The 18,739-nt window shown below is 38.3% G+C and overlaps 1 protein-coding gene across 2 annotated transcripts in view; it reads right to left on the bottom strand.

Annotated features, from left to right (window-relative positions):
* LOC133870879 (tryptophan--tRNA ligase, chloroplastic/mitochondrial) overlaps positions 1 to 18,739 on the bottom strand; it is a 41,853-nt gene continuing 23,114 nt past the window's right edge. For both annotated transcript variants that reach the window (XM_062308134.1, XM_062308133.1), the window contains exons 8-16: positions 12,942 to 13,013; positions 12,524 to 12,636; positions 12,363 to 12,384; positions 12,210 to 12,275; positions 11,578 to 11,634; positions 7,496 to 7,542; positions 7,271 to 7,352; positions 858 to 947; positions 1 to 476 (exon numbers count right to left, since the gene is read on the bottom strand). In XM_062308134.1, the coding sequence (XP_062164118.1) occupies positions 342 to 476; positions 858 to 947; positions 7,271 to 7,352; positions 7,496 to 7,542; positions 11,578 to 11,634; positions 12,210 to 12,275; positions 12,363 to 12,384; positions 12,524 to 12,636; positions 12,942 to 13,013 (684 nt within the window). In that variant the 3' untranslated portion in view covers positions 1 to 341. The remainder of the gene's footprint in view (positions 477 to 857; positions 948 to 7,270; positions 7,353 to 7,495; positions 7,543 to 11,577; positions 11,635 to 12,209; positions 12,276 to 12,362; positions 12,385 to 12,523; positions 12,637 to 12,941; positions 13,014 to 18,739) is intronic.

Genomic DNA, 18,739 nt, shown 5'->3' with positions numbered 1-18,739 from the left:
TGGAAAAGCAAAACCAAGTTGATAATTATATCAAAATTCCATTACACAACAAATACGAGTTGGTAATTCTAAAAGATGAGATAAAATTAAACCTAAAACTACCTGATTCTTAGAAGCGCCAGCAATGCATACGTGCATCAATAGGAAAAGAGAAGTAGAGGTGACTGCATCAAAAATTTGCGGGGCCCTCACATAACATTTTCTCTTTTCTCTCAAAGAATATGCTTAGAGATCTACTACAAAAAAAATTGTTCACAATCATGTATCATCCAAAAGTTAAATCTAGGTTGCTGAATTTCTCAATCATTTAACACGAACTTTTCTTGCAGCATCAATTCTGCTCATCTCCGCAAGAATCCCATAGCCTGGTAGACATTATTGAGAGTAGCATCTGCTATATCTGCAGCTCTTGTAGAACCTTCTGCCAAGACTCTATCCAAATAAGCTGAATCAGACATAATTTCCTCATAGCGAACCTGTAAAAGTTGAAACGCTAATGATGATGTGAACACCATAGTTAATCATAACATCAGAAGTGCCAAACAAATTGGTAATCTTTCACAGAGCAAAAGAAAAAGAATAGAAAAGAATCACCACAGAGATGTTAGGAGAAACAGGGCAATTAATGAAATCGTCAGATAATAAATAGTCATATCTTTGGCAGAAAAATGTAAAAATGATCCAAAAGCAAAGCCAAAAAAAGAAAAACAAAAACAAAAACAAAAAAAAAAGACGCACACAAAAACAAAAGAAGAAGAAACTTTTAGGTAATGTAAGTAAAAAAGGTATAGCATGCAGACATCAATTATCATACACCATAACTTATTGAAAAAAGGCATCATATTAGCAGTAGCAACCTGGATGGGATGCAGATGATCAATCAAGGAATCTGTTAAAAGGACCTTAAATGTGCCCCAGTTCATATTTTGACATTCTTGTGCAACTTCCTGTAAATAAATAATAAATAAATTGATAGAATATAATGAGACCCAATAAAAATGCATATAACTACAACATGATTGTCAGATTTTCAAAAGGCAGTAGCAATTCTTTACAGCAAACTTATAATACATGAAACTTTATATTGATTGGTAAGTCTGGACCTCCACCCCATTCTTAAGTGGAGAAGAGTGGAGAAGAGGTGCCATTAGGACTAGAGCTGATTAGCTTGTGTAAATTATTATTTAATTACAAAATCACTACCAAGGAAAACAAAAAGTCCCAAGCTGACCATACAATCTATTATATTAGATTGCACTGTAATCATTAAAATGAACACTATTTGCATGCCTCGACCAGCGGAACATGAGTATTTTAGGTTTCGGGTTATGGTAAAATTAAGGGATTTAAAGAGTTAATTGTTGTAATTTTGAATTGATAACTTGAACGAGACTTTGTCATCTTATTTTAGTATTATAATGCATTACATAAATCTAACCTAGAGCAAATTGGGTTCAAAATTGAAGATTTTAATTCATAGGAAATTTATGATTTAGGAAACTGCACTATAATCTATTAAGTTTTCTGCATAGGTCAGCATATCATATTACAAAAATTAATAGTAATAATTGATGCAACAAATTCATGAAACCTCTGGATCTGAACAAACCAATTTTCCCGAATAAATATAAGTAAACAATCATAATATTAAAAAAAATGTAGAATCATTTAGAGAATAAGGTCGTCAAAGCAGTAATGGGCAGCAGAAAAAAAGGTAATAGATAGCAAGTTATACTCCTCTCTCTCTCTCTCTCTCTCTCTCCTGTTGGCACGTGAAGGCGCATCCCGGCTGTCCTCTTCAGTTCTGCTTTCCAATATCAGCATTAAGCCAATTCTTCTTTTAATTGCAAATTTTCATTCCTATATGGACTTCGAGGTGGTGCTTTATTGAATCCAAATCCTATGAGTTTGTGGTGAGGGACAGGACTTCATTGTTACGGATTTTTTAAAGTAGGGGAATCATTAGATCAATTTGCTTGGGTAAAGTAAGTATCTCCTGGGTGTTAGCCACCGTGGAGGTTTTGGCTCAAGAGGAGATGAAGGATTTTGTGAAATCCTGCAAAGTTGGGAACACGAACTTCTTCGCCCAGAACTGTTCTAATAAGCTCAGGCATTTCTTGGTTTTGCAGAGTATGGTAAGGATGGACGAAGGGGATTCATTGTAGTACTGGAAGGTAGAGGTGGAAACGGGTGGAAAACTTTCGCCCCCAAGTTGCGCAGGGTTCTACAATTATTCCATTCGCTCTACAGCGGTAGTAGACAACTGGAGTTAGAAGATGTTATATATATATTTTAAAAAAATAAAAAATAAAATAAAAAAATAAAAAAAATAAAAAGAAGAAGAAGAAGAAGAAGAAAGAAAAAAAGGAAGAAGAGATAAGTGAGGTAAAGGCTGCAACGTGCAGCATACCACAGTGCATACAACCTACGTGTGTACTGTGGGATAGACTAGCGAAAAAGTAGAAGAAAAATAAAAAAATAAAAGAGAATGAGTAGAGATGGAGCTCATTAGACTAGAGAAAGAGGGAAAGAGAGAAAGAACTTCAGCTCATTCTCTTCAGCACATCCGAAACCCACCGTCCAATCTACATGTGTACTGTGGGATAGACTAGAGAAAAAAAAATAATTCTAGGAATAGAAACAATATCCATAGAAATACAGTATTTTGCAATGGATGCAATGGAAATAAGGTAACAAATTTCGATCAAGTTTTGTTGAATAAAAGAAAAAATCTTGATAGAGATAAAAATAAACTAATTAAATTAAAGTTCTTTCTTTGACCCAATTATCGATTAGAAGATTTAGCTTGTATGAATCGCTATTGGTTTGATACCAATAATGGTAGTCGTTTCTCTATGACAAGGATTCATATGTATCCGCGATTGAAAAGTCATTAATGGTGTGGGGGCACCAGATCTCAACTTGAAATACAAGGAATTCTTAAACCAGACTTGGGGCTAACGTCTGCAGCCTCTGATTAAACGGAGCTAGCGTCTGATCTAAGATCTCCCAATCGGGACAATCACGAAAGCAAACACCCACTTATTGAGTGGGAGGATCGGGCAGGGGAGAAAGCTTATTGGGTTCTCCAGAACCTCGTAGCCTATAATAGATCTTCCTAGGGTTGGTGAACCCTTTTATTGAAGTCGGTCTATGTCGAATATCTTTCCAGTGGTTTGTCTTTGAGAACTTGACTTTAGCCTTTGCTTTATGAAGATAGGAGAAATTAGCCGGAGGGCTATCTCCCCATAGAAGAAATGGGCTATTCAGGACAGCAAAGCGCAAACTCACTTCAAGAACTGGAAGCACAGGGAAGGTATGCCCCTTTTGCACATAAACAAAGAAGCTCCCTAGGAGTGGGACTGCCCTTATCACATGCCTTCCTGGCGGAAGGAATGAATGGAGGGACACGCAAGCTACTATTACATAAATAAATAAAAGAGAGAATGAGGAGAGATGGAGCTCAATAGAATAGAGAAAGAGGGAAAGAGAGAAAGAACTAGCCCACCGTCCACTCCTTACCGTTCGCCACTCCGCCGCTTTATCACCAATTCCGAATAAGGTGAAAAACTAGGCTTAACTTTCAGAAAGGAAGATTTTTGAAATAGCACATTGGACTCGCTTACCTCAAAGAGACACCGATTCCTTTCTCTCTAAATGCTCCACATTAAGAAAGCAGGAATAACTTTCCAGATTGTTTCTTTGGGGTGTCCCCACCCTTGAAATTTCTAGCAATGAAGTAGCTCTAGGATGTTATTAGGCATCACCCTAGAAACCCCAAATATGTTAAGAACCAAGTGCCAGAGATCAACAGTATATTTGTAGTTTCCTCATTCTTTTTGCATAGACAACACCAGTTACCTAGAGAGAAACCCCGCCTTCTAAGGTTATCCACTCCATGAGGATTCTATCATTTGTTGTTGTCCATACGAAGTAAGCAATGCGAGGAGGGGCCTTAACCTTCCAAATACTTTTCCATGGGAATGAACTATGCTAAATTCTACCTTATGAGAGTCTTTCATAACTTCCATAAGCACGAGAGGTTTGAGAAGAGCCTAAATGCTACCTTTATTGCTCTCATCCCTAAGAAAATTGGATAGCTGGAGGTAAGGGACTTCAAACCTATCAGCCTGGTATAGAGTGTTTATAAGATCTTGGCAAAAGTTCTTGCTAGTAGATTGGTGCAAATGTTGGGAGCACTTATTTTAAATAGCCATAATTCCTTATTAGGGGGAGACAAATTTTAGAATCAGTACTTATAGCCAACGAGTGCTTGGACAACAGGATGAAATCAAGAATTCCTGGTGTTTTGTGCAAATTAGACCTGAAAAATGCTTATGACCATGTCAACTGGGATTTCCTCTCTTATCTATTAAGGTGTAGTGGGTTTGGTACTAAATGGAGGAAGTGGATTTCATCTAGTATTTCCACGGCTCGCTTTTCTATCTTGATCAACGGTAGCCAGCATGGCTTCTTCAGAAGTTCTCGGGGCCCCCGCCAAGGGGACTCTCTCACCCCTTCTCTTTGTGATGGTCATGGATGCTCTCAATAGGATGCTCTCTAGAGCGATGAACATCTAATTTGGATTGGATATGATTAATTGAAGGAAAATGGGTATTTAGGGTTTCAGGTTATGGTGAAATTAAGGGATTCAAAGAGTAAATTGTTGTAATTTCGAATTTATTACTTGAACAAGACTTTGTGGTCTTATATTAGCGTTATAATGCGATCTAGAGCAAATTGGGTTCTGAAGTGAAGAATTTAATTCATAGGAAATTTATGATTTGGGAAAATTACAGGTTTTATGATTTGGTCTTAGAAATTAATGTTTGATCATATACTTGAATAGGAACCGGTTAAATTCTTTTAAGGAGTGTGGAGGAATTCTTTGGATATTGGTGTTGGAAACTTGGAAGCAAGGTAAGTAGAATTTGTTACCCTGAAATTTTGTTCAAAAAATATCCAAATACTGATTTTTGAAATGATATTGTATTTTTTTTTTTTTTTTTTAAAAAAAAAAAGGTATTTTTGGGGTACTTTTGGATATTGGTGTTGGAAACTTGGAAGCAAGGTAAGTAGAATTTGTTACCCTGAAATTTTGTTCAAAAAATACCCAAATACTGATTTTTGAAATGATATTGTATTAAAAAAAAAAAAAAAAAAAAGTGTATTTGGGGTACTTTAGTTAAAAAAACTCTCTGAACTTCAGTTAATAGAGAAACTTCAGTTAACTTTTCTGAACTTCCATCATTTTGTAATTACCCCCTCCCAAAGTGCAAAAACTCTCAATTTAATGTATTCAACTTTCAATTTTTTGCAATATCACCCCTCTTGTTAGGGTTTGGAGTTTTATCAGATAGAAAAGGGGTGGAATTACTTTTATACCCTAAAACTTTTATAAAATTCCAACTTTACCCTTATTTAAAAATTCAAAATTAATTTTGTTAACCAAAAAAAAAGGGGGGGGGGGGGGGGGGGGGGGGGGGGGGGGGGTTTCTGTGACCCACAGATCTGGTCGTGTGTACCAACAATTTTTTTTTTTTTTTTTTTTTTCAAAAAAATCAGGGGTATTTTGAGAATTTCATTGCCTTTGTTAGGATTTTCTGTTAAAATCTTAAGAGGGGTGAAATTAGAAAGAAAAAAAAATTGAAAGTTTGATACAGTAAATTGAGAGTTTTTGAACTTTTGGAATGTAATTGCAAAAGTAATGAAAATTCATGGGAGTTAAGTTTCTCCAATAATAATTTATTCAAAAGAAAGGCAAAGCCCTCGTATACGAAAAGTATACAAGAAAAAACAACCTCCCTACTAGTGTTTGAAGTCTAAAAAGTGAACATCTACAAGATTCGAGGAGGAAAAGTTAGGAACAAAAGCTACAGCTCAATCTAAGAGATAATTCAAGGAGAATTTTAAACAAAGCACCTTAGACTCGTAATCCTCAAATAGATGCTGGTTTCTTTCTCTCCAAATGCTCCACATTAATGGTGCAGGAATGACTTTCCAAATGGTTTCGTTGGAATGTCTTTGTCCTTGAGTTTTCCAACAATGTAACAGCTATTGCTAGGCATGACCCACGAGACTCGAAATAAATTTAGAATCAAGGGCCCGAGATTGGAGGTAAACTCACAATGGAGGAGGTGATTTATAATTTCCTCGTTCTTTTTGCAAAGGCAACGCAAAATTAACTAAAGTGAGACCCTGTCTTCTCATATTATCAATCGTACAAATCCTACCCCTAGTTGTCGTCTAAGTGAAGAAAGCAATGCAGGGCGGGGCCTTAACCTTCCAAATGCTTTTCCATGGGCATAGACAAGGGTATCTAGACAATAAAGAATTATAGTAGCTCTTCACTTCAAAACCATGATTGTGTGCAGGGTCTACAACATTCTGCCCCACTCCCCAAATGGATTTTCGAAGAGTACAATAGGTCGAGGAACAAATCTAGGGACTCCAATTCCCAATCCTGGACTGCCATGATGAAACTTAGATTCGAATGGATAGTGGGAAACCCCAAAGGGTTGGCTCAAGTGGTGAAGGCTTAACACTTTGGGACTCCAATTCCCAATCAGGTCTAAGGTTTGAATCCCCTAAGATGAAAACAACTCCTTGGGGCCACACCCCTGACGAAAGCCAGATTTAACCGATCTGTGTGGTGGGGGTGCGTTACACGGGCATGGGGTTTATCCTTTTGGGATGGGTCTACAAAGTGGCCCTGCCTTGGGAGATTCCCCGTCATAAAAAAATAAAATAAAATAAAAAAATAGAAAAAGAAGAGTGGGGCAATCATTAACAACCTTTTACTCCATTGCGAATTAGCTAGTGCCTTGTGGAGATCTATCTTCGGGTTTTTTGGGTTAACGTGGGTCATACCTTTTCGGGTGATAGATTTATTCGCTTGTTGGAGAGGGCAGTTTGGCAGTCCTCAAAATGAAGCAATTTGGAAGATGATTTTGTCCTACTTAATGTAGTGTATCTTGAGAGAAAGAAATTACCGAAGCTTTGAAGATAGTGAGAGGACGGTGGTGGCTTTAAATGCCTTCTTCTTCAAAAATCCTATTCCACTGAACGGCTAACATGATTGTTTTCATTTTTCTAGTTTTCATGACTTTTTTTTATCTTTTTTCTGGTAAAGTGTTTCTCTTATATACTTCCAATGTACTTGGGTGTGCCCTTTTACGCTTTAATGGATTTCGATTACTTATTTAAAAACAAAACAAAAAAACAGTGATGGGCACTACAACAAAGAAATTAATAGGTGAAATTTCAGGACCTCTTTTGTCTTCCCTGAAATGAGCTGATATATGGAGAGAAGATTGTTGCATTCAGGTCTTTCCGGATTGTCAAATTCCATGCTGAAAAAATACCAGAAAACACACATAATAAAGAATTGAGGTTAGAAATGATAAGGACTTCAATTGACGGGAGAATCTCAACAATGCAGAGCATCAAAAGAGTACAATTCTTGAGATCGCAAATGCAAAGATTAAGTACTTACCCATTGAGTGAGTCGGTTTTGCAACGTTTTATCTTGTTTGCTATTACCTTCAAAAGAAACAAGCCAACTAAAAATAAATGAACGGAGGGAAATAAAATGGCAAGGAACTAGAAAAGTTGGATGCCATATGTCCTACAAATTTATCAGAAGCAAGATAAAATTTGAAGAAGATCTGTACAATTTTCAAAATTGAAATTCTAACACTTTTTTTTTTTTTCTATAACTAATCTAAATAACATTAAAAGCATAAGACGCCCCCCAAGTACACAGGGAGTATACAAGAGAAGCCACCTAAAAAGTAAGGACAAAAAGAGCAAGAAAATCATAACAATTAATCACTAAAGGAGAAATATAAGCAGCTGTCCAAAGATACTAAGTGTTGAAGAAAAAAAAAATCAGCTCCTCCAAGGTACTCTTGCGGTCCTCAAAACACCTATCATTCATTTCCCTCCAAAGACACTACAAAACGCACAAAGGCACCATCTTCCAAACAACAGCACTCCAAGTACTACTAGCAGTCCACCAACAAGCAAACAAATCGATTAGTCGTTTAGGCAAAACCCAAGATGACCAGAAATGTTTGAAAAAGACATTCCAAATGGCACAAGCAACCTCACAATGAAGATGGTCCACAGATTTCTCATTCACATAACACACCAATCAACCACAATGACATGCCGCTTTTGGAGATTGTCTATGGTAAGGATCTTCCTTAGGGCTGCCAACCACACAAAAAAAGCCACCCTTAATGGAACCTTAGTCCTCCAAACACTTTTTCAAGGAAAACGAAAATCACTATGACAACCCATGACATTATAGAAGGATTTAACACCAAACAACCCTCTTTTGGAAGGGATCCACCACAACCTGTCTTCCCCTTTCCATCTCATTCTTACACTAAATACAACTGTAAAACAAGACAAAGGCATCCATCTCCCAATCCTAAGCCATTCTAACAAAGCACACATTCCACTGAATGGAACCTCTATAAATTTCCATCTTTTGCGCGAGCAATACCATATAAAACTGGAAAGGCATTCTTCAGGGCCATATCCCCACACCACAAATCAAGCCAGAACCTTGGAACCATCACCCACTTCAAATCTGGTGTGATTACAGAACTTCTTCCAACCCCTCCTAATATTCTTCTATAAACCCACCCCGTATGCCCCAATAGACTCACTAGAACACCACCCTCCCCAAGAACTTCCATATTTACAGTCCACTACCACTCTCCACCAAGCCTCTCTCTCAAGCCTATATCGCTAAGGTCATTTACCCAAGAGGGCGAGATTGAACCTCAAAAGGTTCTTGATTCCTAGCCCTCCCTCAGAGATCGGTGTACACACCTTCGGCCAACTCACTAAATGATATTTGAACTATTCGCCTATCTCACCCCATAAGAAATCACGTTCGAGAGTCTCAATACGTTCGGCAACACTCAAAGAGACAAGAAAGAGGGACATGAAATATGTAGGTAAGTTGGATAGGGTGCTCTTGATAAAGGTAATCATACCACCCTTAGACAAATACAACCGTTTCCAACTAGACAACTGACGTTCTATCTTCTCGATAACACCGTCCAAAATATGCTTGACTTTATAGGAAGACTGAGATACTTCAAAGGCAGGGATGAAACCCCACAACCCAAAATCCAAGCCAGCCCAACCACATTATCAACATTTCCTACTAGAACCAATTCTGACTTTGCTAAATTCGTATTCAAACCCCACACTGCTTCAAATAATTCTAGCACTTAAGAGCATCTCCAACAGCCAAGTAAAATTCCTCATAATAGCCAAATTAGACTATTATCAAGCTTTTTTCCTTTACAACATAGTAGACAAACTAAAAATTTCCGTTCTAGAATGAACAGTGAATAGGCTCTTCAACTTATTCACTATTCACACAACAAAAATTGTTTAATTATATCTCCCTCCCTCCCTCCCTCCCTCCCTTTACAGCAGAGTAGGCAAATTATAAATTTCCGTTCTAGAATGAACAGTGAATAGGCTATTCAACCTATTCACTGCTCATACTACAAAAATTATTTAATTATATCTCCCTCCCTCCCTCCCTCTCTCTCTCCCTTCACGGTAGATCTATTCGTGAGCCACAACCATTGACAGGGGCTTGGAGTTTCAACCCGTTCAGAGCTTGGAAGCATCGACGGATTTCATCGCCCGCATAGCGATGCCTCTCTCTCTCTCTCCCCCTTCACAGCAGATCTGTTCGTGAGCCACAACCATTGACAGCGGCTTGGAGTTTCAACCCGTTCAGAGCTTAGAAGCATAGACGGATTTCATCACCCGCACGGTGATGCCTTGGGCTTAGATGACTAATGCTTCTCGGCCAGGGCTATTCGAAGAATCTCCTTGGAGGCGTCTATTGCAACTGCACAGCTTTAATTGGTTAATCAAGATTATATGAGTCGGATCAACTTTGTAACGTATAAACACAGAGCCAGTTCAACGAGATTGGTCACAGTAAGCTCATTTTGTAGATATGTTAGCACTTAAACCAGCTTTACAATCCCCCAGTAGCTTTGTCTATAAAGTTGCACTAAAACTTGAATTTTCAAATTGCTTGTGAATTTAAAAGCAACTTCAATTTTGCCACTGAATGCTCAAAGGAATTGGCCACCTCATCATCATATAGTTTTTCACCACTAAATTCAAATTAATGTTCAAAAACAACGGTTACTTTTAATTTAGATAAGGTGGCAAGAAACATTGACATTCTAGTAAAAACCCCAAGTTTTTCAGATGATTCTAGATGACTTGGAACCCAGAGATACAATTTCAATGACTATGCAGAAGCCATATTAGGTCATATAGAACAAATAACAAGCAAATCGATGAGAACTTCAGTGGCAAATCGATGCCTCAGTGCACTATTCTTTAAAACAAAAAAGAGTGGGGGAGTGATTGATAAAAGCAAAAATTAACAGGACATAGCAAGTAATATTGGAAGACAGCAACATTTAGCCTATTAGGGAGACTTATCAAGATATTTCTAAATGTAGTTTCCCTGATTTCTTGAAAGTTTCAATGTATCGATTATACCATATTTCAAATTTAGTGATTCACTGATTAAGGAGTAAAAATTGGTTTCAGAAAGGAATTAAGGACAAGGTAAGGAGAACTCAAAAAAAGAATATACAAAAGGAAGACAGTGAAGAGATGATCTGAAATTGCTCTGAATAGTAAGAATTGCCCCCCCAGCTAAAATGTCCACCTCCAAGCCAGGCAATGGCAGCATCCAAGAGAAATTACAATCTGAAGCAGTAGACTAATTATGAATCCCCCTTCTCCCTTCAAGAAACGCAGGGGATCTGGCTCCCGAGCTACCACCCAAAAGTAAACTTTAGAAACCCTTAAAGGCCACAAAAAAGTGAAGTGACAACTTCAACCTTTGGGGAATCATCCTGGCCATCAGATTTGGTCTATCACTGCAATGTGGAGTCTAATGAGACGATGTAATGCCTGATCGTATATCTATTTACCTCAATGAATAAGATCCAAAGTTTTCTTCAAATTACTTTTAGTGAAAGCACTATGATAACAACATATTAGCATGATCTAATTCTCAAAACCAAAAGTTATCAAATACAAAATTAAAGATTAACTCCACGGTACCAATGATATGATCTATAAGCACAAAGAACTACTTCATGTCAACAACAGCTAATTGCTCTAGCATTATGCTAAATCTTTTTTTTTTTTCTATATGATGAGGAACCCCTCCAAGGCAGGGCCACTTCATGTACCCACCCTTGTCAAGTAAATCTCGTATCCGTGTAAAGCGCCCCTTCCACACGGATCAGGTAATACTCCGGCTTCGCCTGTGGGCTAACCCCAAGGAATTGTTTGCACCCAAGGAGATTCAAACCTTAGCTAAATCTGACAGCCAATGCTTGATGTATATGCCAAAAACATTATTATGTACTCTTTGATGTTAGCATCAATGATATATATCACCTCATGTTAATATAAAATCTATTAAACAGAACTAAATTACATTACACATACATGTATAAAGTATGCCTACTTGCATGTAAAGGCAAAACTATGCCTACTTACATCTTTTGAATCGAGAAGATTGATTCGAGATTGATCAGAAGGTGCAGACTTGGACATCTGTAAGATTGAACCCCGAAAAGATGTCAATTGTTATATTAAAGCTATTCCTAAGAATTATATATTAAACATCAAAGAATCTTAGTTATAACAGCTTATTGGTCAGGAGGGTCTGTCAAAATTCATAATACTTATCTAGGTAATTGAAGTACTTACGTCCAGTTACAATAATATTTAAACTTCAAAGAAAACCCTCCGAGCCCTTTTGTAGCATACATCCACACATGAAATTGAAATTTACTTCAAATTCAATATTTCTTAACAAAAGGGAAAACGCTCATGAAATCCAACTTGTACTTCGTCCAGATACAATCTAGTTTCTTTCTTGGCCAATTTAAACTCCAGCTCAACTGAAGTAAAATTTCAAAAAAGTTCCCGTTGGAACAATATCAAGTTTAATATTGAACTAGTTTCCACTTGTATCTATTGCCGGGTTTGATGACAAAATAAATAGTCATCTTACAGAATAGATAAATTTTTATAACTTTAAAAAAAAAAAAAAAAATGGGTACACTCCACTCTGATGTATAAAAACTATATAGGGAAAGCTGCAGGGGAAAAAGAACTATGGAAACCTTGGAAAGGCCATCAGTGAGGGACATAACTCGGGCTCCAACTGGTGGTATAAGGGGCTCAGGAACCTATATCAAGAAACACATTTAGAAAAAGAAATGTTCCAGTTGCCATGATACTTCATGTGTTCAATTAGAGGGTTTCAACAAATCCACCTTAAAGATAGCACCACCTCGCCTGTGACCAGTACGAACATAAAAGTATGAAGGGTCAAGTCAATAACGCAGAAATAAAAAGGAGGCCTAAAAATAGAAAATATTTAACCTCTTTACATGAGTAACTTCCACTTCCAGGTTGAAATATAATTTCTTCTTACCCACCCAATTTCTTCCACTTCCTTCCTCCATATAAATAATTAACACGCTCGGCCAGCTCACGGGTTAACTCCAGATGCTGCTTCTGATCCTCACCGACAGGGACAAAGTCAGACTGCAGAGGCATGCTGCTGCTTATGAGAATCATACATATTCAGGGTAATCAACTTAACATTAATATGCAGAGCTGATTAAGCACAAGCCATAATGTAGAGCATTTTGTAATTAAATACAAAATCATACTGACAAAAGAACCTCAACTACACTAGTTAAGAGATGGTGATTCTTTTGCTTCCTCACAAGTCCATCAGAAACGAAAATATCAGTAAATAGACAAGATCCCAATAATCATGTAAGAACTACCAAGTGATATAGATTTTCTATGTCCAATTACATAATGCTGCAGATGTTGAAGACCACCTGATATAAGAGAATATCAGAAGCCATTAGAACAGGATAAGTCAAAAGAGCAACAGCAACATTTTCATCGCCCTACAAAACCAAAATGAAAGAAACATTAATTTGAATCAATGAAAACATTATACAGTCGATGGTAAAGTACACAGAAAAACTAAAATAAGAGAAACTGGGGTCCTCTATGTAGAATAAACAATCTCTAATCATAACCTGAACATTACAACTTACAAGCCTAAGAGTAGATTAAGGGTTGAAAGTGATAATTAATACTAAATTTTCAAAAAATTACAAGAAATATGTATGGACATCTTATTGCAGGTTTTGACATCCAATACACAAATGTTTGCCTCCGCCTTCATTAATAAAAACCATAAATAGGAATCCTTTTTCTTGTGGTTTCCAAAGCTGAGTGATTAGGCACTACCAAACCTAGATCTTGATGTTAGATGATGGACTTACTTATTATATTTTACTTATAGAAGAAAGTTTCATCAATTGGATTCTTCTGATGCAGGACAATCTAGCCGAAAGCAAAGAACCCCACCCCCCACCCCCCACCCCAGTCTATTTTATCCGGTCCAATAGCTATCTCAAGACCAATCTTTTATTATTATGTTATGCTTTATATTATTATGTTTTAGTATTTTAAAAAGGTCATGTGACTTTGAATGAAATTGGATGATTAAGATTTATTTGTTCTATGAAAGATGAAGTGCTAGGATTCTAGGGTTACTAAAGGCTATAATATAAATAGCCTCTTTTGAGTCATTATAGGCAGCCTTTTCTTCTCTAATGTATGAAATTTCAGTACTGAGTTATTGGAATCTTTGGAGCCTAGAAATTGATATTTTATTGCTTCAAATTCAATCTTATCTTCTTCTCTTTGCTATAGTCTTGATTATTGCTGGAATTTATTCTTCAACTCTTTGTAAGAGTCAATTTGCTTGAAAGGTGGCATCTTTGGCTGGTTCATATGAGACCTACCCTAGATCTAAGTTCTCTTTGTTGCATCAAGTGGTATCAGAACAACAGATCCTAGATTAAAGCCACAAAATTCAAATCTAAGGCAAAGGTTGCAACTTTAAGCTATGGTTAATCGTGGTAGAGGTTGTAGGGGTGGAAGAAATCAGGGCCAGCAGACAGAGATAGCTGAGATGAGGTGTATGATTGAAGATTTGTCGTGAGTTGTACAATCTCTTCAGCAACGGGAACTAGCGGGAGCCCATATGGAGATACTGGAAGGCAAACGCAAGCCCTTCGACATGCCAGAAGGAGGTCTTAACGATGAGAGTGATAATATAGAAGATGAAAACCCTTTTCATGATGCCGGACCCGTAGAACATGCAGCACGAGGTAGATTGGAGGATTGTTGGTGCGTGCGCTTGACTTAAATGGTGGAGGAATCAAGATAGAAAGTTGCTTATTTTTGTGGAAAGAAGCATACGGAGGATCATTTAGATTGGGAAGCTAGTTTGGAAACTTATTTTGAGTGGAAGTCCATAAGTGAAGATAAAAAGGAGTTGTTTGTGAAGCTTAATTGAAGGTTATTGCACCTTCAATGGTGGAAGAGAGTTGAAGAGCAATGTGCTCAGCAAGGCAAGCCAAAAATCAACATTTTGGAGCACATGAAAGTGAAGTTGCGGAAGCAATTTTTGTCAACTGATTATGAAATGCAATTGTATGAAGATTCAACTCATCCTCTGTGCTCTTCAATGAAATGAATTATTAATTAAAAAAAAAATTGAAAGATTCAACTCATTGAAACAAAGAGGGATGTCCGTGGAGGAATACACTTTAGAGTTCAACAACCTCTCTATTCGAGTTGGTTTAAATGAGACCAACAAGCAGATGACATGTGGTTATCTTGCTGGCTTACAGATGAATTGGGAGTGGTTCGTTTATTTAATCTTGAAGATACTCGACAATATGCCTTAATTGCAAAAAAACAGGTGTTGCATTACGGTGCAAGGAGACTTTTGTCTGGCAAAGTGCAGGGTGCAACACAAAGGGGTTCAACAATTGTTCAAAGTGCTCGTAATGACCAAACAGCTCAAAAGATTGGTCAAGATACTTCTATAATGAACCGGACAGCGGATAGAAATACTACCAATATTGTCAGAAGTGAAAAAGGGAAAGGAAGTATGAAGTAAGACATGGAGCACAAAGCAATTATGGCCCAGCCTCTTCCAAGGCTGGTTCTGGATCACAAGTGCAATGTTTTGCGTGTGGAGGGAGGGGACACACTTCATATGCTTGTCCACAGCGGCAGGTGAACCTTGTAGAACTTGATGAGGAAGAAGTACTACTGGAGCCAACTTATGATGACTATGACGATTGAGGAAGAGGATGTTGATATTTACCCGGTACAAGGAGAGTTTTTGGTGATACGACAAGGGATGGCAACACTGAGAGTGGAGGAAGAAGATTGGAGACGGCATAATATGTTTCGGAACACAAGTTCTTTGAGGTAGGAAGGTGGTGTGTGATGTTGTTCTCGATGGGGGTAGTTGTGAGAACATTATTTCCTAAGAGCCAGCTGAAAAGTTGAAATCACCTATTGAAAAGCATCATCATCCCTACAAAATTGCGTGGTTTCGAAAAGACTTGGGCTCCTAAATTCCAACCTCGAACAGTTCCATGGCAGTAGGTTTTGATGGGAGAATGTTGCTACACTCAAAGTTGAAATGAAGTCACACCCACATCTACAAAGACCAGATCGCCTCCATGCTATTGCTGCTGGCCTTGCTACAGCTGGTATATTTCCTGGAAGATGCTATCCTATTTCTACTAAAGAATTTTTTTTTTTTTTTTTTTTTTTTTAATAGGTAAGCAAAGAAATTTATAAAAAGCGTAAAGGCACCCCTAAGCATACAGGAAATATACAAAAAGGACACCAAAACAAGAAAAAAGAGGGAAGAGAGGAAAAACATCCGCAAAACCCAAATACAAAAGGAAACCCAAACACCCCAACATTACCAGCCCACAAAACCCAGAGACTATTACTACACAATAGGGGCCCTCTTGCCTTGCCCCGACTAAAACAAAAATTCCTGACATCATAATTAATCGTGCACTCTAAGTTCTTCACCTCACAACTCCCCTTAAACTTTTTTTTTATAAGTAAGAGAAATATCATTAAAAAGTGCAAAGCGCAATCAAGTACACAGGAAGTATACAAAAAAGGCATCTAAGAGGAAGTAGAAAACAATACAAGGAAATCATTAAAACTAAACGTTAAAGGTGCGAGGAACGCAGCCAACCAAGAGTACAAAGAATGAAAGAAAAAGGAAATGAGATCCTCAATGGTTCTTTCTTTGTCCTTAAACTGCTTATCATTCTGTTCCCTCCATAAGCACCACATAAGGTAACAAGGGACCATCTTCTACACGACTGCACTCCGGGAGCGACCACCCGTCCACCAGCAAGCGAATAAATCTACTACCCAAAGAGGCATAACCCAAGACAGACTGAAGCGACTAAAGATAGCGTTCCACAAAACGCGTGCTACCTCACAATGGAGAAGAAGGTGATCCACCGACTCCCCATTCATTTTGCACATGTAATATCTATCAATCACAATGACCTGCTTCTTCCTGAGATTGTCCAAAGTAAGGATCTTCCCTTGCGTTGCTGTCCAAGCAAAGAAAGCCACTTTCAAAGGAACCTTGGTCCGCCAAATACTTTTCCAAGGAAAATGAATAGCCTCTTTGCAAGCAAGAGCCTTATAGAAAGATCTAACATTAAATTTCCTTTTGTGAGAAGGAGACCACCATAGCTTATCCTCCCCATCATAATTCACTCTGGATGAGTACAACAAAGAGAAGAATGAGGCCAAAACATCCACCTCCCAGTCGTGGGCCGCTCGGAAAAAGCTAACATCCCACTGATAAGACCTACTCACCACAACCAAATGGTCTGCTACAAGAGCATCCTTGTCACGCGCAATGTCATACAAAACTGGGAAAGCTTCCTTAAGAGGCACCTCATCACACCACACCACACATCATCCCAAAAACGGATCCTAGATCCATTTCCCAACAAGAGTCTAGTATGGTTGCAAAACGAACTCCATCCCTTCCTAATATTCTTCCAAAGCCCCACTCCGTGAGACCTAGGGGGATCTAAAGAACACCAACCATCCCGAGTAGATCCATACTTTGCATCCACAACAGATTTCCACCAAGCCTCTCTCTCATGGACATAGCGCCACAGCCACTTCCCTAAAAGAGCCTTATTGAAAAACCTCAAATTCCTGATGCCCAAACCACCACTTGAAATAGGAGAACAAACCTTGGACCAATTAACCAAATGAAATTTAAATTCTTCACCTATGCCACCCCACAAGAAATCTCGATACAACTTCTCTATACGACTAGCAACACTAGAAGGAATAGGGAGTAGAGATAGAAAGTACGTAGGAAGATTAGAGAGAGTGTTTTTTATCAGGGTTACTCTGCCACCCTTTGACAAATACAACCGCTTCCAGCTAACCAGTCGTCTCTCGATCTTTCCAACTACCTCATCCTAGCTAGACTTAGCCTTAAAAGGAGCCCCCAATGGAAGACCAAGGTACTTTAAAGGAAGAGAAGAGACTCCACAGCCCAAAATACCAGCAAGATCATCCATATTATCCACAATACCCACAGGAACCAAAACTGACTTATCCAAATTAATCTTTAAACCTGAAACAGCTTCAAAGGACAGTAATAACATACGAAGATAGAGAAGATGTTCAGGACTAGCCCCGCAGAAAACTAATGTATCGTCTGCGAATAAAAGGTGAGAAACATTAATCACTCCATTGCTTCTAGAGCCCACAGAGAAGCCAGAGAGAAAGCCCCTTTGAACAGAAATAGAGAACAGCTTACTAAAAGCCTCCATCACAATGACGAACAAAAGAGGCGACAGAGGATCACCCTGTCTAATACCACGAGAGCTGCTAAAAACACCAAAGGGGGTGCCGTTCACCAAAACCGAGAAACGCACCGATGAAATACAATGCGCTATCCAAGAACACCATCTCTCCCCGAAGCCACATCTTCTCAACATATACAATAAGAAATCCCAGTTAACATGATCATAAGCCTTCTCAATATCCAGTTTACAGAGTAACCCAGGCTCGCCTGATTTGATGCGGCTATCCAAACACTCATTCGCTATAAGAACAGAATCAAGAATTTGCCTTCCTTTCACAAAAACATTTTGGGGATTCGAGATAATCTTCGCCACCACCCTTTTGAGTCTATTAGCAAGAACTTTAGCAATGATCTTGTAGACACCACTTACAAGACTAATAGGCCGAAAATCTTTAAGATCCATAGCCCCAAACTTCTTCGGAATTAAGGCTAAAAAAGTGGCATTAATGCTTTTGACAAACTTGCTATGAGTGTGGAAGTCCTGGAATACCCCCATGAGATCAGTCTTGATCACCTCCCAACAATCTTGGAAGAACGCAAGAGTGAACCCATCAGGACCTGGAGCCTTGTCACGATTCAAACCTTTAACCACCTCTAAGACCTCCCTCTCCTCAAAAGGAAGTTCTAAGGAAGAGGCTTCACCCGCATCCAAATTGTCAAAAACAAGGTTATCCAACCTAGGCCTCCAACTGAAAGGTTCTGCAAAAAGAGATTTATAAAATTGAGCAACATGATCCCTAATAACCTGCTGATCAGAAGAGATAGAACCATTGACAGAGAGTGATTCAATGGAATTGGATCTCCTATTCGAATTGGCTACTCGATGAAAGAATTTAGTGCATTTATCACCCTCTTTAAGCCAAAGAGCCCTAGACTTCTGTCTCC

Source organism: Alnus glutinosa, chromosome 6 (assembly GCF_958979055.1).
Source record: "Alnus glutinosa chromosome 6, dhAlnGlut1.1, whole genome shotgun sequence".
NCBI classification, from domain to species: domain Eukaryota; kingdom Viridiplantae; phylum Streptophyta; class Magnoliopsida; order Fagales; family Betulaceae; genus Alnus; species Alnus glutinosa.
This window is presented reverse-complemented; position numbering and strand designations above follow the sequence as displayed.